General features: G+C 44.2%; 2 protein-coding genes across 2 annotated transcripts; both read right to left on the bottom strand.

Moving 5' to 3' along the window:
* Positions 1 to 1,528: 1,528 nt before the first annotated feature.
* mfsd5 (major facilitator superfamily domain containing 5) lies at positions 1,529 to 5,289 on the bottom strand. The gene is made up of 3 exons (XM_080762828.1): positions 5,152 to 5,289; positions 3,297 to 3,717; positions 1,529 to 2,997 (listed from the first exon to the last, which is right to left on the bottom strand). The coding sequence occupies exons 2-3, from the start codon at positions 3,603 to 3,605 to the stop codon at positions 1,864 to 1,866; spliced, it is 1,443 nt and encodes a 480-aa protein (XP_080618954.1). The 5' UTR covers positions 3,606 to 3,717; positions 5,152 to 5,289; the 3' UTR covers positions 1,529 to 1,863.
* Positions 5,290 to 8,363: 3,074 nt separating this feature from the next.
* On the bottom strand, positions 8,364 to 21,019 carry LOC308315660 (nuclear receptor subfamily 1 group D member 1-like). The gene is made up of 8 exons (XM_080763756.1): positions 20,571 to 21,019; positions 13,746 to 14,057; positions 13,524 to 13,612; positions 13,282 to 13,426; positions 10,207 to 10,793; positions 9,912 to 10,097; positions 9,288 to 9,498; positions 8,364 to 8,740 (listed from the first exon to the last, which is right to left on the bottom strand). Exons 1-8 carry the CDS (start codon positions 20,587 to 20,589, stop codon positions 8,544 to 8,546), a joined length of 1,746 nt encoding a protein of 581 aa, XP_080619882.1. The 5' UTR covers positions 20,590 to 21,019; the 3' UTR covers positions 8,364 to 8,543.
* Positions 21,020 to 21,811: the final 792 nt, after the last annotated feature.

The raw sequence follows: 21,811 nt of genomic DNA, 5'->3' as shown, positions 1-21,811 counted from the left end.
TTCAATTCACAAATTATTATTTCACATGCATACCAAACAAAACTAGTCGTATCTTTGACTTTCACAAGTTTCTAGAATGGAACAAAGCTCTAAGATTTGCTTTATAATATAATTGCAATCTTCAAGTGCATTAAATCAGGGGTTTTCAACTGATTGTGAACAAGGGACCATCACACTGACTGAAAATCAACCTGGGGACGGGCCACTGTTGTGTTGGGTGGAGATATTGGCTAAGATTTGTGCTTTTGTTACACTTGCATCCCATGTGTATACTGGTACATACTGGTACATCCCACTGTTTCTCAACCAATGGTCCATTGACTACTAAGAATTTCCTTATAATAATGAAACCAGACAATCCGGTGAACTTCCCCCTCTTGAGATTCTAATGCCCTCTTTTTCTGTAGAATTTCTTGACTTCCGACTTGTCAGTAAATGACTACATGGACAGAAAATCAAATCCTACATTTCTAAATGCATGGTCAGGGACCACATGCAATACCTTAATTTTAAATAAAAGATGTGATCGTTGGGATGTTAATTCTCTTGCTAATTTGATCATCTTCATTAAAATCCTGCCATCAACCAACTTCATTTGGCCAGTGATTCTGCACAAAACAAGAACACCTTGTTTATGATTTATAACACCTTGTATTATCCCCTAAAACACTTTAAGTGAAATAGTTTTTATGTTAAATATATTAATACAAAATAAGGATACAAATGTGATATTCATGTGCAATATATTATGTACATTTTCATAACATGGTTGGTCACATTTATTTGGAATATCTTCCTGTATTTTCCCACATGAGAATATTTTAAATGAATCAAAAAATAACTGTCATGTTGATCCATGCTTATTTCCTACCTACCAACAGCAACTTTATCCTAGGTCTGTAAAAGAATATATTAAAATAATCTGAAATTGGTGACCAGGTGATAGAGCTTTGTTCTTGATTTGTATTTTGTCGCATTGGCAGTGCTGTGACGGTGCTAAAAATAGCAGATCAACAGCTCACAGTGTGTTGCGGATGGAATGCTGTAGAGTGTAGATCTGCTATTTTTTGACTCAACAACTGACTCAGGCATTTCCTACAACATTTCCAGTAATGCACTTTATAGATAACTTCATTAAAGTATTACCAATAGGCACGTTAGCAGCGAAGAGACAGGTCAAGCTGTCCTTCTCACCCATTGATACATTTCTCTATAAATAATGGGTAATTTCAGAAGCAAAACCTTCAAAATGTCTTCTAAATCTAGTCAACCAGGCCTGCAGTAGGCTGGGCAAATGTGAATGACATTATTTAAATAAACTAGAAATACGAGGAAATGACAGGGAGAAATCAACTTTTAACGACCATGTTCATACGGTAATTATTACCGTTATTGCCATCACCTGGGTGGGTCAGTCGTGTATCTTTCCCGACATTAAGCCATGTAAATGTTCAACAACACAGCCATGCAAAATAACATTGACAACTATGAGGTGCTAAAGGTCCTTTAAGTAGTACCATACAGACAATCATGAGTAACATTTTATTGTAACAAAAGCAATACATTCCCAAAATGACCGAATATCCAACAAAGAAATAAATATAAAACTTGAAAGATAACCAAACTTTGGACCATGATTTGTGTTGATTTTGGCTGATATTATTTCAGTTTTCAGTCATAAGAACATTAAAGACTTCAGACAAGAACCATCTAAGTAGTCCATAATTTATTCTGACCCCTCCCCGAAAACACCTATCCGTCCTGACCCCTTATCTATAATTTATTATTATAGTGATTATGGACTTCGATGGTTCTTCGTCTCAACTCTTCAGCAGTAACTGGACATTGGGATAGCCATCCATGTCACATCTCCCCCTCCCCTCTGGGTCCTTCGAGTCTCAGATCTGTGTCATTCCTGCCCAGGGTGAAGAGACTGACCACAGCCAGGAGAGCAGCCAGCATCATTAATGCACAGCCCGCAAACATGTGTCTGGTGCCACTGCCTCCTTCCCCTCCGCCTGTCCCTGAAACCTCCCCATGGAGCGCCAGCAGCCCCAGGCAGGCCAGCAGGTGCAGAGGGACCCGGAACCAGGCCAACACCCCGGCCCGCTTCTCATCGGGGATCACCCTGCCCTGGAGGAAGCTGACTGCTGGGAAGTAGAGGCCGCAGGCCAGCTCCAGCAGCAAAAAGGCCAGCAGTGACTCGCGGGGTCTGGGCTGGCCCGGGGCAGTGGAAAACGTCAGCATGAAGAGGGAGAAGAAGGCCATTAGCACAGCGAGGCAGAGCAGGTGTCCAGGCTGTAGACGGTAGCGACTGGAAGTGGCCAGACGGTACAGCAAGGATCCGGCCATGCTGGCAGCCATTAGACAAGAGAACACTATGCCCAGCGGCGGACCGTGGGGGTCCAGCACCGGGGTCCACAGGAAGACGAAGATGTAGAGCACACTTTCAAACAGAGCCTGCACGCCGCCAAGGAGCATGACCCTCCTGTCCGACAGCAGGCAGCGCAGTCCCTCTTGGCAGCTGCGCCAGAACCTGGCCCTGGCCGACATGCGAGCCGCATTGGCAGCGCCGGCGAGGAGCGGCATGCGTTTGTCTCCCTCCGTGTCTCCCTCGGCCTCCTCCCTGCCCCAGTCCGTCAGCACCACCCAGCCGCAGGCGGCCAGGCAGGGCACGGCCAGGAGGAACGGGGCCACGGGGCCCAGGTGGAGCCACTCCGCCAGCATGTTGGCCACCAGCCCCGCCCCCACGGCCAGCCCGTGGTTCCAGGTGGCGGCCTTGGAGAAGGTGCCGGGGATCCACTCCTTGGGGAAGTCGCGGACGTCCACGTGCCGATGCAGGTACCAGGACTCGAAGGCGGTGGTGAGCAGAGACGTGGAGAGACCGCCCAGGACGCGGCCGAGGATCAGGACAAAGTAGTCCCTGGACAGCTTGGTGAGGCAGCAGGCAGAGTAGGACAGGCAGAAGAGCAGGCACGTCTTCCGCCGACCCAGGGCCTGAGGATAGTAGGGTTGTCACAATAATTATATAATAATCGTCTAAAATCGCATTTATTTGAGGTGATGATCACAATTATTTTGTCATAATCGTGTCTATGTTTTGGGTTTTTTAAGATTTGTTTATTGACAATGCAAAGTTTGCAAACATCAGAAATTCAGAATACAAAATTACAGATTTTTTTGTAAGACAAACTGAAAAAAACAATAAACACAAATGAAATCGTTGATCGCAATTATTTCTGTGACAATTAATCGTCAACTTAAAAATGTGGTAATCGCGACAGCCTCTTTCTTACCTGAGGGAGCCAGCCCGCCACGGGGGCAAACAGCACACAGGAGGCCAGGCCACACACGTACAAGATGGCTATCTGAGACTCCAGGAAGCTGTAGTGGCGGTACAGCTTGTACAGGTAGGGGCCCTGGAGCCAGTCCGACCACAGGGCCAACAGGTAGGCCCGCAGGAACAGAGCCTGGAAGCGGCGGAAGGCCGGGTTGGCCACGGCCGTGGGGTCATGCTGGGGCGGGCTGAGGCGCCGCGCCGCTAGCTCTAGGCCGGCGCAGATAGCCAGCAGGACTATTATGGCGAGATACACTGTCACCAGCATGATGTCATGTACACTCACTCTCAGCCCCACTGGCGGCGGTCAAACCCGGAAGGATGTCCGGCGGGATTATTTTCTTCCACTATATCTATGATCTCTATATATTCCTCAAAACCTGTTAGGGAGACAGAATGGACAGTATAATCCAGTGGTTCCCAAAGTGGGGTCCGGGGACCCCCTGGGGTCCTTGAGGGAGTTCCAGGGGGTTCCCAGCTAAAATGATTTAGCCCTTATGGGTCTGTAACTCTGAGAGTGTACAAATGGAACCAAAGGGTCCATTTGGTTCCAGTTGTACACTCTCAGAGTTACATTAACATTACTTTTACAATATAAATTGGGGTCTCAGAGATAGAAAAAAATGGGGGTCTGTAGACTAATATGCATGTCAAACTGGGGGGTCCCTGGCATATTATCTTTTCAAATGGGGGTCCGCGGGACAATTAGTGTCAATTTGGGAGTCCACATCTCCAGTAAATACACAGTACCCTACTATATATTTTGCTATTATATTATGGTCTCATCCTGTAGGCAGTATTTATTATCTTTTGCAATGTTTTTATTGGTTTGCAGCTTACTTTTAACTATGTCTGCACCTTTACACTTTAATTTCTTTTGGGTTCTAAAGAGTTGGCCTTAGAGCCACTATTTTCAATATATTTATATATAGAGTAATAGAGTCCTTAGCTTGACATGCCCTTGCAGCCTCATCCTTTAAGATGTGGTGGGCGTGTCTAGCTTGATTTTAATAATTGCGACAGAGCTTGTTCCTTGCTGACATGCCCATATCCTGTTGTATATAATACGCCTCTCGATGACCTGATGAAGACCCACAAGGGTCGAAACAAATAACGAATTTTCCTGGGAGCAGTGATTCAGTGTGCGGACATCCCTTCCTTTTCAATTTGGGAGTCCTTGACATGAAAAGGTTTGGGAACCAATGGTATAATCAATGTCATGTTGGGGTAACAGCACAGACGGTAACCATTCATATATATCAGTCCAAAGGTAGATGTCATTATCAGGTATAAAGGCTTGACTGATTGATGAACAGTTCAATATTCAGTTCAACAAGTTCTGAGGATTTAAAGCCAAGAAATCCCATTGGCTGGTTTCCATTGGGGTCCTTAATTCATACTCAATTCATACAGTACTATGCTAAAAGAAAAATCATATAAACGGTTCGTTAGAACTCAAAAAGAAAAATATGTACACTGTACAGTAAAGTTTTTTTGGGGGGGAGGGGTATACTTTGACCTTTTAATTTCTTAATGGCTTTAATTTAATTGCTAAGTGAGAACTCAGATAAGAGAGCACGAATGGTGCCATGAATGTCACTGTAACCAAACAATAATAATAATAACAAATACCCAAGTCTATAAGTATAACAGGCTAGCCGGGTTAGCTTGCTTTCCTGAGTCCCAACGTTAATGTGTGTCACATTGCTATCACATGCTATATAATAGCTAACGTTAGCCCTTGAGTTAAAATCATCCTTTTTGCGTGGTGGTGAAGGTGATACATATATATAACAAACAAAAAACGCTCTTACCATCCCGTTTAACGTTGGCTCCACATTGTTAAAACAATGCACTAAAACGATAGCATCACTTATGGTTGGTTGGAGACAGGGACATAACTATAGAGCACAGAGAGCTGTCACCACTTTCAACCCCGCTATGCTTTCAACTTACAACACAATACATCATACACTTCCGTGAATTGACCTACATTTACCACAAGGTGGCAATGTTGGCCGTTGTTTGTTTTTACAGCAGTCAATAAGAAACTGAAAAGATGCCCTACCTGCAGAGGGCATAATTATTATAGCCTGCCCTCATGTGCCCTGTATTATTTTGCATCTTTAACAAGGTAAAGCCGTTTCATTGGTATTTATTTTTGTATCTGTTTTCAATCATATTTTCGATATGAGAAATGTATTCCAATGTACAGGAAATGTCTGTAGGAGGCAGTAATAGCCTATCTATATAGACTGAGTGACAGCAAACATAATTGTTTTTTATTGACACTGGGATTGCCCCACTGTCACTCTTCTTTTTAAGTTCTCTATAGGCCTATTTAAAATCAACAGATTAGAACTAGAAATTTACCAGAGGAATATAGATTAGATTAGAACATGCCCTAGTGGAAGGATTCTCTCCCAAGGAGCTTGGGGTGCACTACAGCAGTGGTTCCCAAAGTGGGGTCCGGGGACCCCCAGGGCTGCTTGAGGGAGTTCCAGGGGGCCCCAAGCTAAATGATAGTTTGGAACCAAATGGACCCTTATGGGTCTGTGACTCTGGGTCCGTTTGGTTCCATTTGTACACTCTCTAATGGCTCCATTTGGTTCCATTTGTACACTCTGTCAAACTGGGGATCCTTGAAATTAAACGGGTTGAGAATCACTGCTAGAGCCATCAAACCCTTCTCTTATGGGGGTCCCTGGCATATCTTTTCAAACGGGGGTCTGTGGGCTAATTGGTGTCAATTGACGTGAAAAGGTTTGGGAAGCAGAACCACTGCACTACAGTATGTAGGTTTTAGTGACTATTCGGTTTCTAGTAGGTAGGACTAATTGTAACTCATCTTAGTTTAGGTATACACAGTGGTGATATACAGTGGTGCAAACTAAGTACATTTACTCTGTACTTACTGTAAGTAGAATGTGAAGTACTTTTACTTTAGTGGAGTATGTTCATATTCCAATGCCTACACTACTATCTTGCCAAATATTGTACTTTTTACTCCAATTATTTGAAAACCTTGTTATAGTTAAGGCTATCCTACTTTGTAGATTTTGATTATTATTACAAAACATACATTAACGCATCACCACTTCAGCCCTATATACACTTTGGCCATAGAAAATCTATGAGCTTGTAGATCTGCTGTTTTCAAAAGTTTTGTATACATTTGAAAACTTGTGAAACGGAACATTATGCATAATAACTTTGTTTTAAGTATTTCTACATTGACGTAGCGTAGCCTATTGATACTTTTACTTAAGTAAAAGATATGAGTACATTTTCTTACAAATAGTTGATGCTTCAGAGCAACTTAAGTGTGCTATAGGCTATGTGTCTTAATCACTGATGAGTAGAGAAACAATTTGACTGGAAATACAGCCTGTTTTCAGGCATCAAACCTGCAGCTGGTTATGAGATTTGTCTTCAAAACAAGGCACCCTGCGTCTTTGCTCGACACAAAATATGTACTTGTAACTTTCCTCATGTGGGTCAGTGCACAGTTGGCCCCATTTCTGGGATCCACTCATGTTTTCACACTGTTCTTGCTTTTAATTGTGCTTTTTGACTGTGCGCAAAAGAAGGACAAAGCGAGATGAGTCAGTAGGTACATAATTTCAACTTTATATCATTATATAATTTCTATGCCGGAAGAAACATTTACAAAATGTACAAGATGTGCTCAATCAGTAATAATCAAACCTAATCAAATAAGCAAGCAGGGAGAGGACAATCAAATAAGATCCCTCACCCCGAAAAGATATCGCTTGTGTTTGTATGACAAACATTGGGGGTAGAGGAAAGAATGCGTGTGGAGTGAGTGCTGGTGATTTCAGGGAGTAATATGCTGGTTAGTTACATCATCTGATAGCAGGAAGTGTGTCTGAGCTCTGCTCTCTAGACAGTGGGTCCGGGGACTGTCTACCAGGGGTCCTTGAGAGGGCTCCATGCAGGGGTCCCTATTGATAGTTAGGAACCAACTCAGAGAGTATACACATTAACGGAACGCATACCAAACTGTGGTTCCTCAAAATTAAACGTTTGACAACCACAGAACCACTGCTCTGAGAAGCCCCACTATACAATATTTTCCCCATCATGGCTTGGCGAAGCCCCACTTGGTACAGAACGATGTATTACATTCCTCTAGACTCTGAACTCATCAGTCAGATCCACCATATCAGTTCAATCCTTATGGAGACATTGGATTAACACAATATTTACAGCAACAAAATGAAACATAAGGACGACAAAACTCAACATGCATGATGTGGAGGTATAGTCTCCATCAGTCCTGGTGTGCGACCAGATATGATACACATTTTACGTAACAGTTTTGTGAAATAGGATTCATATGTGAAACCATATAGTTTCCTTGAAGATGATCCATTTCATTACAAATTGATAAAAGCATTATACGGATCCTATTATATGGGTTACACATTTAATATTGATTTTATTGCAGTACGAATGCAGATAGTATATCCTTCTTAGTGAAACAGTGATGTATAATGACCTTAAGATGCCAAGCTTAATTTAGTAATATATACAGAATCCCTTTTGTCTTATACACAAAGAGAAACATATTCAGTCATCATTAATGGTCCCTAAATTGTAACAGTTTGAATCTATTATCTACGATAGCTCTTTAGATGTGGTTTGTTATTGATGGCCTGTTAATAATGACTTTAGGAATAAGGGAAACTTAAGTGTACCAGCTTTTGGTCTGAAGCAGACTGGAAGTAAAGGTTAACTGTAAAGGCTCATACATAGTCTGGATTTACGGTGGTGGGATGACCACCGAACTACAACCGCGGTGAAGAGCAAACCACCGCCACCGCTCAGGCCCTTCTCTCTGTTTTTACCCACCACCGCTCAACGTTATTTCAGTTCCGGTGGTCAGCTCACCACCGGAGCGGTGGTCACCTTACCACCGAAAATCCAGACTATGAATAGGCCTTAAGCCTACATATTGATTTATAGTCTCACTAGAACCTCCAAGAGACACTGAGGTGTGAGTGTGAGTGTGTGCACGATATATTGTTCCTCAATTCTTCGATTTCCAAGTAAGTCCTGTCCTTGGAAGTGAGGAGTCGACACTTATATAGCATGTGCATCAAATATGTTTCCATATACGTATATATATATTGGCATGTATGTGTACTTGTGCACGAGTGCACTGTGTATGTGAGCGGCATGTTCAAGGGTCGATGCGGAAGGCCAACAGTTTGTCTGAGTGCATGTTGTTGAGGGTCCGCAGGTCGGGGAGACGCAGGAGGAGCTTGGGGAAGAGGGTGTTGTCGTCCGGGCGGCGGCGCGTGATCAGCGAACGCAGAGCACGGATCAGACCCTCCTGGAGCTGCTCCACGGCCCGCATATCCGAGATAGCCGAACGGTCTGTGGAATGCACACAATGTCGATGTTTTAATCGGAAAATAACACTTTTATTGCTCATTAGGAAAGTAACTAAGTACATTTACTCCATTTACTAATTACTGTAGGCTAATTCAGAACAATCTTGAGGTACTTTTACTTCACTTGAATATAAATGTCAGTACTTCTACTCCACTACATTTCAGTGCCAAATATTGTGCTTATTGTGTTACGATAGCTTTAGTTACCAGTTACTTTGCAGATTTACATTATTCTTACGCAACATATTACGCAATATATTGTACATTAACCATTTAATTAATCTTAATTAATTAATAATCATTTCAGGCTACTAGAAAATAGACGATCTACAAGCTCACAATGTATTGCAGTGCGACACGTCGTGAGCCACTATTCTGAAAAGCTCATATTTGAAAGCTTTTCAAAGAAAACATGTCAAATGAGACATTCAACATATGCCTAGCTACTATTTCTATATTGTGGTATTTACTGTGTTTTACTGTCTCTTTCTCTCTCTCTCTCTCTCTCTCTCTCTCTCTCTCTCTCTCACCTGCAGAGACCAACACCACAGCCATGAAGAGGGCCATCTCATCAGGCTCCAGCCCCAGTGAACCCAACTTCTCGCTGAATTCAAACATGGCGTCCAGCAGGGAGCCCATGCCCAGGACCCGCAGGGTGGGCAACGGGTATGTCTGGCCATTCAGGAATGTCACTGTACGCTCCTCAGCGTTGAAGAGAGTGCAGAACCTCACCATGAGAACCTGACAATACCAAGAAACACGACTGTTACTCACACAGGTAGGCAGGCAGTGCAGGCGTAATGGTGATTTTCTTTCCAGTGGTATTCTAATGACATGCATGCGGACACCTACATGTTCACAGAACAGCTTATATAGTGTACGAGATTCAACTTCAATTAATTAATTAACAGCTAGTCGCAAGTCACATCACCTCTGTAATTTAATTCATGAATCCAGGGCCATTATCCATTCCATTCTCTTTTGGACTGCTTCTGGAGATCTGACAGTATCTATGCCTACTTAACATTGATATGCACAAGTCGGCAGCTTTTGTAGTTTGGTTAAAGGTGCAAATGGCATTTTTATGTCCGATTTCGATACGCTACTGATTATATTGTGCATCTCTGACTGTTGGTCTTACACGGTTAATTTACCTGAAACGTGCCCGACTTGAGCAGCATAACCTGGTCATGTTGGCTGAGCTCTTGGAACCCTGGGATGCCCTTGGCAAATTCTACCACCTCCTTGACAGCAGGAGTGAAACACTGAGAGAAGGACTCCCATATCTGCTGACTGGTGCGATCTGCCCCAGACACAGGGCATGCATTGAGAGGACAGGCCTGTGAGAAAGAGAGAGAGAGAGAGAAAAGGGAGAATCAGCATTTGTTCGCCAAACAAGATAGATAACAAGAGCTTGCTATGTAGCACAAAGTCTCCTCACGCACTTACCAGCACTTTAGCTCCTTGAGCTAATTTCCAAGGGCAGGAAGGATGACTTTGGGCAGGGTTTCCCACACTAGGGAAATTGTTATGATTAGCCGTGGCGCCCCCTTGAGGTGCAGTGCGGTCACACAGGTTGTGATTCTGACCGGATGACATCAAGTAGTTATAGCGGCTGTTGTTGTCTACCGTCGTGAACGTGAGCTGATTGTCATTAGGGACAACTGGACAGCGAGAGGTGGGAGCAGGGCAAGTCTGGTACACCTGGCCAGAGCTGGGTGGGGAGGAGGAGACGTGGGTGTAGCCCACGGCTTCCTGACAAAAGCGAGAGGCGTTGTTGTTGTTGTTGATGGTGGTGGTGGTGGTGGTGGTGATGTTGGCCTGTTTGACTACTCTCTCCTGGCCACCGCTGGTGAAGATGTCTTGGTAGGCTCTGGACATAGCGCCAATGGCCTCTCCAGGGCTGGGGGGCGTCTCCCTCACCGGGGACGAGTCCATGTCCATGGCAGCCGACTCGTTTATACTGTTCATGTAGCTCTGCATCTCGTCCAGAAGCCTCTGCTTCTCCCTCTTGGGAATACGGCCAAAGCGCACAGCTATAGGAGGAGAACACAAACATAAGGATACATACTGTACATTTCTCTACTCACTGTTGGCCATTCTGTAGGCTACAGAAGTTAACAGAACCAAATCTCATCGCATATATATATATATATATCTATATAGATTTGTTGATCTACAAGCTCACAACGTTTCACAATGCAACACGTTGTGAGTGTGTAGATCGGCTATTTGTGCTATTTTGGACAAATCTTGGCATTATCTAAGTAGGCTATAAAGTGATTTAAACCAGAAAAGGTCAACACTTATGCCATATCGCAATATTACGATATCCAAAATCCCAGACGATATCTAGTCTCGTATCACAATATCAATGAATATCAATATATTGCCCAGCCTTAGTTGAAGTATAGCATCTATTCAGTGGTACAGATGGGGAAGCTGCTGTACCATAAATCATACAGAGCATGCATGAAAGCAGAGCACGTTTAAAAAATAAAAAATAAACATAAACCTGCATAATGCACGAGATAAGACGCAGACACGTAATCCATAAGGCATGGAAATGGTCACGTTTCATTTTAAATATTGACGCATTTCAAAGAGGATTGTGTCAGGAATGCGTGCTGTTGAGATGGATGTTTGCTTCCTTCCCAGGCCCCAAACCCCCATCCCAGAGAAACCATCAGCTGGATAGGCTATTTATAGACTCCCTGCTACCATCCGCCTCATCCTCCTCTCTCTCTCTCTCTCTCTCTCTCAATGTCCCTCTCTCCTTCTCCAACTCCCTCCCACCGTTTGTAAGTAGGGCAGTGGGGCAACGTGAGCATGATGTCACTGGCACTGAGATGGAGAAAGGGAGAAGAACTAGAGAGGTGGACTCTAAGCGAATAAGAGGGCCGAGGAGAAAGGAGTGACAGCAAGGTGATGTTGAAAAGATGATGACACTGTGTGCACGGAACCCGAGGGGGAGATGGAGAGACAGCAGGGTACTGTTAGATGAGAGCCAGAGGCCAATGGGACCAAACTCTTTACATGAAATGATCTCAAAGCCTAATGATATTCGCACACACAATTAACACGAATGATTCAGTGTAGTTTCTATATATATATATATTTGTTTTAATCCCCTAGTTAATAAAAAAATAAATTAAGTAATTTAAAGATATAGATCTTTCTATAAATTACTTGATATTTATATAAATAATATATTAAAAATATAACACCATATATCTTGTTGAAAATGCTAACAAACATTTAGTATTCGGCCAATCGTCCTTATAGCTATCATCATAGGTTGCTTCCACCAAAGTATGCCAGCATGCCAACCGACTACAATATTTGCCTGCTTTGCAGACTAAATTAATCCAGCTGTGTTGTGTGAAATCAGAGTTCACTATTAAATGTGGGCTGCAGGCAGTTGCATGCGGTTTCCTGTTAGTGCAATACTCTGAAACAGAGCAAAACAGGGTTTCTAGGTTGCGGTCCTCGACTCTTTCCAACATCTCCTCTAAGGGGGTCGAGTGTTTGCACCTTGATTAAGCTGTTTTTTTCCCACCCTATTTTCTGTGCTCAACTGCTCACCTCTCTGTGCACCAAAAATGTGCACATGCCGAAATGACAATAATCTACCCTCTTTAGTATTCACCGGCTTAGGCAACGCAAAGCACTGTAGGTGCTTTGCGTAGATACGTCGAAAAGAAGAACACAGGCAAACTACACCAAGTAGGTCATGTGTATGCTATACGCCCATTCTATGATGTTTTTCTAGGTCAGCCCATGCTATTTTCTTAATCTGCAATGATAGATGATCAATCAATGTTCAACAATCAAGGCTAAAAGTAGGTGATGTAAGCGTCATGCTCAATAAAGCTGGTGACAGCAGAAGGCAGTTTTTTTTGCATCCCTAGCTTAATTGTTACCGAATCTCTCATTAATTTGCGGAAAGATGTTATAAGGGCATACACAAGGTAATCAAGTTGCCCCTGTTCCAATTTCCTAAAATAATTCCTGTGTTTGCTGCAGTTTTCTGGATGACAGATAGCTTCAGGGACTTCAGGGCTCCTATTCTCATAAATCACAGTCTGACAGGGAGATCTAGTGGGGGGGGGGGAATCAAGGAACATAGTCGGCACACCAAACGGGTGGTGCTGCTTTGAAATTAGAGTGAAAAGACGAGCGAACAGGAGGATGCTGCAAAGGGCACGCCAAAGACACTTTGAAACTTAAAGAATGATACAACGCTGGGTGGTAATCTCCTCCTGTCCCAATGTTACAACGTTAGGGGAGTGCAAGGAAGTTGCAGCACCACCAATGGAGCAAGAGAATGCGCTACTGCCATGATGACCTCAAAAGATTTTATGCATCTCATTCCTCAAGCAGACCTACATATATCGGCACAGTGTACCTTCACTCTGCCGGCTACCCATTTCCCCATTGGTTTTGCTAATCAGATCACTGTGGCACGCTGACTGGATGGCGTTAGAGTCTCTCATTACTATAAAATGTGTCAGGATGTCTCACCATCTCTTGACATGCCGACGGAGAGGCATTTCTTGAAGCGGCAGTGCTGGCACCGGTTCCGGTTCATGCGCATAATCAGACAGTTCTCGTTCTTCACGCACATTTTGTAGTTGATGTTCTGCTGGATGCTACGGCGGAAAAAGCCCTGGAACCGAAAGAAAAACATGAAATTAATTGCTGCAAAGTCAAACCATCATTGCCGAATCATCACTCAAAGTGCATAAAGCAAATGGTTAGCTTACCTTGCAACCCTCACAAGCATGCACTCCGTAGTGGAAACCGGAGGCAATATCCCCACACACCTTGCAAAGCAGAACCATTCCACCTGTCTCTGAGGAAGGAGCAAAGAGACAAACAGCCAGTCAACTCAAAGAAAATAATAATGACAACCCCTGAGGGACGGCAGTCAACTACATAGGTTTAAGTGGTCATACGGGAAAAGGCCTTAGTTGGAGGACACTCACTGGTGAACGTTCCTGAGAACCCGCATGGCCTCTTTCCTGCGATGGGATGTGCATAGGTTTGCTGAGGAGTGGCAGCTGCTGCTGTCAAGGGGCCGCTGAACACCTCCGGGAACTGGAACACAGACTTGGAGGACGATGTACCGCATCCACCCGTCCTCTGTTGTTTCAATGCTCCGATCTCTGTGAAGGTGATCTCCTCCGGAGACGAGGGCTGGGAGTGGGAAGAAGGTGACTGGGTCTGGTAGCCGCTAGACGGGCTGCCTGGGCTAGGGCTGGCACTGCCCGAGGAACCTGCATATAGGATCACCCCTCCTGCAGTCAAGAGAGAGGGATAGAGGCCTTTAGGAACCTGCATATAGGATCACCCCTCCTGCAGTCAAGAGAGAGGGATAGAGGCCTTTAGGAACCTGCATATAGGATCGCCTTTAGTCAAGTTGACTAGTCATCGTGTTAGTTGAGCAGTTCTCTTGACAGAAAGGCCAGGGTCTGGGAGTTCAAGTTGATAACGCAAAAAGAAGCATGGCTATAGTTCATGCAGGACACAGGACAGTAATATGCCCCAGTTCTAATCAGCTGTCCTACAGCTGATTGAATTAGCGGTTCTAATCAACCACACATTTCTACGCACCAATCACACAGCCGGTTCTCACACTGGTCTCTGCCACACCAATACTACCAGCTGCTGCTGGCAAACCCAGTCTGCATCTTTCTAGTTCTAGTTTCTATAGTTCAGTCTTGAATAACTCAAATTCAAGGTTTGGGCCTGCCCCTGTATAGGCTATATCCATGGGGCGTTCTGTATCACAATTAAGGGAGTATCTTAATAGCAGAGCATGTGTAGTGAATATAAACTTTGTCAGCATGACCTGTATGTTTTCCTTCCACAACTGATTTGTTGAACGCGAGGTGATGTAATAAAGTACACAATTATGTGCGACGCCAAACAAACTTTTGCATCATCGTTGTGAGAAGTGTGCTCAAGCGATCACAGATCGTGGCGCTAAAAATATACTAGCCTACGTGCAAGAGTCGCACTCGCACGGTCGCACCCGCACCACCCAACCGTTCGTTCACGTTATGTTATTCTCCGTGCAAATGCAGTAGGCCTATACTAGCCTACAGGCAAGGCAATTTTGTACATGCTTTGTTCTGAAGAATTGTTATTCTTTTTTTCTTTTTGTTTCTTTTTGTATTCTTTATCCTTGGAGGGAAGATTCTTTTCCCTCGCAGACTCACATCTCTAGCCAGCCATGCGTTGTAAATGAGCCGAGGCATGTCACGTGTTTGCGAGGTCTGTTGCCTCCTCCCCCGTTCCTTCCAATAATAGTCCCTCTCCCTTGGCACTGTGCTCAGAGGCAGCTAACTGCACGACACCTGACCGCCGCCTCACATGGACTCCTGACACGGTATACTGCCCGAAACAAATCTGCACTCTCGTGTGCAGAAATACAACAATCACAATTCAACTTAGCTCTGCTGACGGCCTGACGGGGGAGCACCCCGATGTCCCCAAAGATGTTGTTGCAAAGAAGCATGGCCTACTCTGTTAGTAGTCTAAACCTGGCCTGCCTATAGGCTAGGTTACAGTAGCGCGGTGTACCTCAATCGAGTCAATCGGCTGTCCATGTCCACTACTACTACTCACTTTCTCTGGCTGTGGACTCCAGTAGTGACTATACAGCCAGAGAAAGTGAGTCACGTTTTGCCATGGGAAAATCCTAGTAATCCTACTGTATCCTACTGGGGCGGCGGTGGCTCAGGGGTAGAGTGCCTGGATGGGAACCGCAAGGTTGCCAGTTCGAACCCGGGCTCCCCCAGAATTACTGTCGAAGTGTCCTTGAGCAAGACACTGAACCCCTAATTGCTCCCGATGTGCTAGTTGGTGCCTTGCATGGTTTCCGCTGCCATCGGTGTGTGAATGGGTGAATGTAATGCACAATCTATGTAAAGCGCCTTGGATAAAGGCGCTATATAAATGCACCATTTACCATTTACCATTTACTGTAGCAGCTCACAGATTTCACTTTGGGGATAATACACTGATAAGATAGCCCACCCGGTTAAAGTAATGGGAAAGATCATATGAAATTTGAAGACAAATTTATATAGCATATTAAATATAATAATATTAAATATCTGAACACTCATCTGGAGGACACTATATATATGCATTACAGTAGGCCTACCCTAAAATGTAGACTATGTAGCCTATTTATCGATTCTGACAAAATAGTTTTACTGTGTGTTGCCCTTTGCTACACAAGGTATTATTTTGTTTCCCTTATCTTGCAAGTGTCAGTGGATTTGTTGACTCACTCCAGAGCCACAGACAGTCCCAACAGACACAACAGACATGACCACACCCCTTCTCCACCTGAACACATGCATTTCCACCTGAAGACTCACATACATGTGAGTGTTTATGAATGGTCCCGCATGGGGTGCCATATACACGCTTTCAATTAATAATCAGTTTTTACAATCTGCTCAAGATAAAACTCATTGACTGTCAAGATACGCAATCAGCACATGCATCAACCAGCCTTTCCTGCAGGCTGCACTGTAGCAATCAGCTCCCCTGTGTGCGGCTGTTCTGGGACATGGGGCTTAATGAAATTGCCCCCTCTTCTCAGATCATATTTCGGCCTTGGGAGATTGGCATTGTGAGATTGGGGTTAAAGGGGAATTGCTCTTTGCAGTTTACTGCTCTTGCGCACTTGGCGGAAGGTTCTGTGTGCACAGAGTGATGCACTCTCCTGGGCTATACGTACAAGCTGCCGTTCAGGTCAGTGCATACGGTATGTACATCGTTAATCGAGGAATCAGCAGGTCCCCTGCACAGCCGACCGTGAGCTTAGCCTACCCGTGCAAGCACTAATCTAATGGCTATAGGCCGGGGCAGGCAGAGAAACATGAGTATAGTGAGCACCTCCCTTGCTCTATACTCTCCTCTCTCTAGCTCTGGTCCATAGCTCTAATGCGTTTCATTTAGAGCTATGTTACTCTCAACTTCCGCCGCTCGCATGAATGCAGACCAGCCTCTCCTCTTTAGTGTAAATAAAAAGAACGTTTTTGCTACTCACCAAAACAAAGGCGGTTCGTGTCATTAGAAAGCCTACTTTCCGTAGTGGACGCACTCTGAGCCCCCCACCACACGTATAAACTGTACTTTTTGGGGGATTTTGTTTCCACCGGGGAAAAAAATATTTTAGTTACTCCACTGCGCCTTCTACTGATATTGCCCAGAGAATTGCCCCATAGAGAATATTTTTCCTCTGGCCAAAAAGTACAGTTTATACGTGTGGTGGGGGGCTTAGAGTGCGTCCACTAAGGAAAGTAGGCTTTCTAATGACACAAGTTACACAACCCGCCTTTGTTTTGGTGAGTAGCAAAAACGTTCTTTTTATTTACGCTAAAGAGGAGAGGCTGGTCTGCATTCATGTGAGCGGCGGAAGTTAGGAGTAATATAGCTCTAAATGAAACGCATTAGAGCTATGGACCAGAGCTATCCTCTCTCTATCCTTCCTTTTTCTTATTTGACTATTAGTAGTTCACCCATAAGTCATGACTGGTGAGGAATGCCACAATCAATATGCAAAATAATGACTGCCGGGATGGCATGCAGTTATCAGTGTTCTGCCATTTGGGACTCATAGCCTCGGTGTGGGCTGCTATACATGAGCTGTGCCTACTGTTTCAGAGTCTGATACAGACTTCATTAACCCAGGCTATAGTAAGTAGGTCAACAGCAACATGATAGAATGGTATTCATGTACCCTAGCCTCTCTCCAAGTGGATGCTGCATCACTGACACTGGCACTTGCAATTAATGTGGAAATGCACGCATCAACATAGATAGACAGTAATAAACATATAAGACATACATTTTGAATGCAACAATAATCATGCATTAGTGACACGTGCACACGTTACATCACACCACCAACACACTTCAAACATGGATTCAATAAAAGCCATTTGAGGATTAGCCTACTACACCATGTCATCAACTACAGTGTAGCCTCTGTTAATCCCAGGTATCAATTTCAGCATGGTTTGGAGAGCACGCATGGATCAGGAGTCAGGAGATGACAGCTATAGGGCCATGCAGGTCCATGGAATGTTTAACAGTAGAGTCACGTTCCAGGCTGAGAGCGGACGTGGATGCCCTGAACGTACTTCACACATGTGCGATGGTCAAATTGAGGCGTGCATTAATTAAAAGTGGGGTCCTGGAAATTGCCTTCAGTATAGAGGCTATAGGCTAGCTAACAGTGGGAAGTATATTTACTCAAGTATTGTACTTAAGTACAACTTTGAGGTATTTTTACTTTGTGGAAATACTCCAGCTATTTTCTGTATACTTTTACATCTCAGAGGTAATTCTTGCACTTTTTACTCCACCACAATTATTTGAAAACTTTAGTTACCTAGTTTAGTACTTTGATCCACAAATCAAAATCTACATTTATTACACATTAACCACTTCAGCCCTATTTAAACTTTGGCTATTTGGAAATAGCTGATCTACAAGCTCACAACACATCCATGTTGTGTAGATCCATATTCAAAACATTTAAAATGGGACATTCTGCATAATGAGTAGGCCTAGCCGGCTATACAGGGCCATGGAATGCTTAACAGTAGAGTCACGTTCCAGACTGCGGACATGGATTCTTTGGCCTGAACGTTCTTGACAGATGTTTGGGATGTTCAAATTGAGGCATGCTGCATTCATTAATATAGTGGGGGCCTGGAAATTGCTTTCGGTATGTATTAGCTATACCCGAAAGGCAGGGAAACGTGACAAGAGACTAAGTTAATGCATGGAATCGCTGACCCACTGACCAACCTCCCCCCTTCCCATCACCGCGGACGTAATCAACACAGAAGTGTCCGTGCGTGAGCGAGCAGGAAGCTGAGAGGGTTGAGAGGGAGGGAGAGATGGAGGGAGGGCTTGGGAATCACGCGTCGCACGCGGCCCTGCAAGGGAATCCACGTGAGGACGCTTTGATGGTAGGCTACAATCTACATACACACACACAGTGGGAAGACACGGCGCGCTGCGCTCTATAGTATCCAGTGCAGGCTTGCAGCCACAACTTCCACAAGTTCCAACTATAGGCCTACAGCCCACCGGCCACCGCCAGGGGCTTTACATTAAAGAGACAAAAAGTAAATATAGAAGCATGCTCTATAGTGGAATCCCTCGACACACCTTCCCCCCCCCTATATTGAAATATTTCTGGCAATTTACGCACCATGCAGCATGCATGCAGCACTCTGTTATAGGCCTAATTCCCAAAGTGATTCCTGTAACCTATGCTATGTAGGTATAGCATATATATATATAGGTTACAGGAATCACTTTGGGAATTAGGCCTATAACAGGTCCGCGGCTCGCCCCTTTTCCAATCTAGGAGGTGACCAAAAAAGTTGAACGAAATGCATTTTGTCTTTTCTCGCAGCATTACAATTACCCAACCAACACCCATGCCATGATGCTATTTTCATATGTTCTTTTGCTATTATATTTTATTGACAAATAGATAATAATGTACATGGTATACAGCAAAGTATATACCAGAGAGATGTTCTTTAGTGAAACATAAAGCCTGCATGTATCAAGACAAGTTCTAGCAGCAGCCTGACTGTACTGTATGCCTTATACGGATACAGGGCAGGGTCAACGGGTTCTGTGTCCTCACAGAACATGTTACTGTACTATGTTGTATAACGCGTGCATAGCAATAGCAGGGTATACGCCTCAAATGCATGCTCTCACCTGTTATGGAACGTGACCATCCACCCTATATAGTAAATGATCACTTCATGTCATGTGCGTATACAGGCTACCCTTAACCTAGCCTCGATCTTGTGGAGAAACTTGTTTATTATAGCCTATATATCTTATCTTATAGGACATGCAGTTGTCACTCGAGATAATGGCACGCACGCACACGCACGCACACACACACACACACACACACACACACACACACAGTCACACACAGTATCCTATTATGCTATAGCTTACGACTGACAGCCCGTGACACATTGACTTGACAGTCACTGGAGTTCCACGTGAGTTTGTTTTCATGGAAAACAGGAAGTCGCTGCCACCACAACCCACAACCATAACTCTATAAGCCCACACAACCCATGCGGTCAGTTTTCATAAAATCATACTAAAATCGGTAATTAGGCTAATGCATGCTGAATAAAGTAGGCTACAATATCCCGATCAAGTTCACTTTTAACCATGCATGCCTCAGCCTGCATATATGGACGCTCATTGCTCAATTATTTTAAAGTCTATAGCTGGCTACAAATTGGGCTGTGCAAAATAAATAAATTAGTCAGCATCTTAAAAACAAAATTGACACTTATAGACAATCTCCATTTAAAACATCAGAATAATAGTTGACATCAAATATGTATAGGCCTACTGCAGGCTAAACAAGATTTTGCACGCGGACATAATTGCCATAAAAGCGCACATCATAGAGATCAATCCAAAGCCATGCATGCACAATTCTAAATAAAATAGAACGCCACAATGCACTCTATTTTGCATTATCAAAGAAGTTTGTGGTCTTATATAACTATAGGCTTTAAGTTGTATCATGATACACCGTGCTGAAAAACTGGTAAGAAATAATTAACCCTGCCTGCCTGTTAATTGTTTGCAGCAACATCAATGAAAATGACATCTTTCAAATCAGCTGTATTTAATTATCATGATTAGCGTTCAAATTCACTGACACTCATGTGTTGAGTTGAGATACCACACTGTCGCTATCACAATGACGTTGTTATTCTTACCTCCAGGACTGTTATCCATCTCTCTTGATGATGCTGATATTTCTGTAGGCGTATAGTCTCGATTAGCCTATATCGAAGAAAGGACCGGAGTGAAAGTCTCAGGAGAGCAGGTGGGAAAGTCAAGACACGCACCTGCCAGGTCCATATAGCGCACAAGTGGTAGCAATAATGGAAATGTCTCTCCAGCGAGCATGAAGTTTCCTTATAAACTAATTATGCTATAAAAGGTTCTGCAGGCTGATGTATTCGGCTATGTTCACTGACCGATATACACTGATGATGATGCGCGTTGTGCCGAAGAGCTTCGTCCCAGTTAAAGATACCTGGCTGGATGCTTTCTGCCTGCATGCATGCATGCGCTCTGGATCTTTCGTGCGTGCGTCCTCCTCCTGGCCTCAAGTGCGCGTGATATCGCGCGAGCGAACACAGCGACCAATTCTCATGAACTAAAAAAACTATAGAGTCATCATCAACTGGAGGATTTTCGTTAATGTAGTGACTGTGACACACCCCTGCTGCAGGCACACTGATGTATAAAGCACACACACACACACACACACACACACACGCACACACGCACACACGCACACACACCCCAATCACGTTTTCAGGTGAGTCAGTCAGAAATGTGACCGTTTTGTTGCACCCTCAACTTCTGCCTGTAGTGTGTGGGATTTTGCTCGCTCTGTGAAACCTGCGATATGATATCCGTTCACTTTCCCACTCTCTCTCGCTCTCTCTCTCTCTCTCTCTCTCTCTCTCCTTCAACTCCTTTGTGCATTTTCATTGGCGGGGATCTAGTGCTGAGGGGAGTTTGACGTGCCGCTTATTCAACCGTGCATGGTGGTATGCGTTTAGCAAATAAGCCACGTTACATGTGCTGCGCTCTGCATGTGGCGGGGAAAGCTCTGCCCTACTGACACACATTTTATGAAAAATGCGTGTGTTAAACTGGTGTTAGGGAGGGATGGAGAGGGAGAGATGGGAGGGGGGGGGGGGGAGAAACACATGGACAATGGGCGTGGCTCACCGTGACTTGGCTGCAAACTGCATAAAGTTTAAAAAGTTGTTAACTAAACACAGTACACTGACCCCGTTCCCAATGTCAAACATCACAGACAGCTGAGACAGGATCACATGGAGCCAAAGGATAATGGAAAATTCTAGAGCAATTCGGAGACTTATATATAGCTAGCCTACCATCAAAAGTTTAGGCTATAAATATGATACTTTCATAAGCT

This window comes from Protomyctophum bolini (assembly GCF_963924005.1).
Source record: "Protomyctophum bolini genome assembly, chromosome: 5".
Classification (NCBI taxonomy): Eukaryota; Metazoa; Chordata; class Actinopteri; order Myctophiformes; family Myctophidae; genus Protomyctophum; species Protomyctophum bolini.
The sequence above is the reverse complement of the archived record's forward strand: the minus strand, read 5'-3'. Positions and strand labels throughout refer to the sequence as shown.

What these genes read in the sequence shown, in the direction of transcription:
- mfsd5 (XM_080762828.1), bottom strand. Translation starts at nt 3,605, where the DNA reads ATGCTGGTGACAGTGTATCTCGCCATAATAGTCCTGCTGGCTATCTGC. An exon ending in TGGCGGGCTGGCTCCCTCAG is followed by an intron (nt 2,998 to 3,296) that starts GTAAGAAAGAGG and finishes TACTATCCTCAG; the next exon opens with GCCCTGGGTCGGCGGAAGAC.
- LOC308315660 (XM_080763756.1), bottom strand. An exon ending in GTTCTCAGGAACGTTCACCA is followed by an intron (nt 13,613 to 13,745) that starts GTGAGTGTCCTC and finishes CTCCTTCCTCAG; the next exon opens with AGACAGGTGGAATGGTTCTG. An exon ending in TGTGGTGTTGGTCTCTGCAG is followed by an intron (nt 8,741 to 9,287) that starts GTGAGAGAGAGA and finishes TGCATTCCACAG; the next exon opens with ACCGTTCGGCTATCTCGGAT.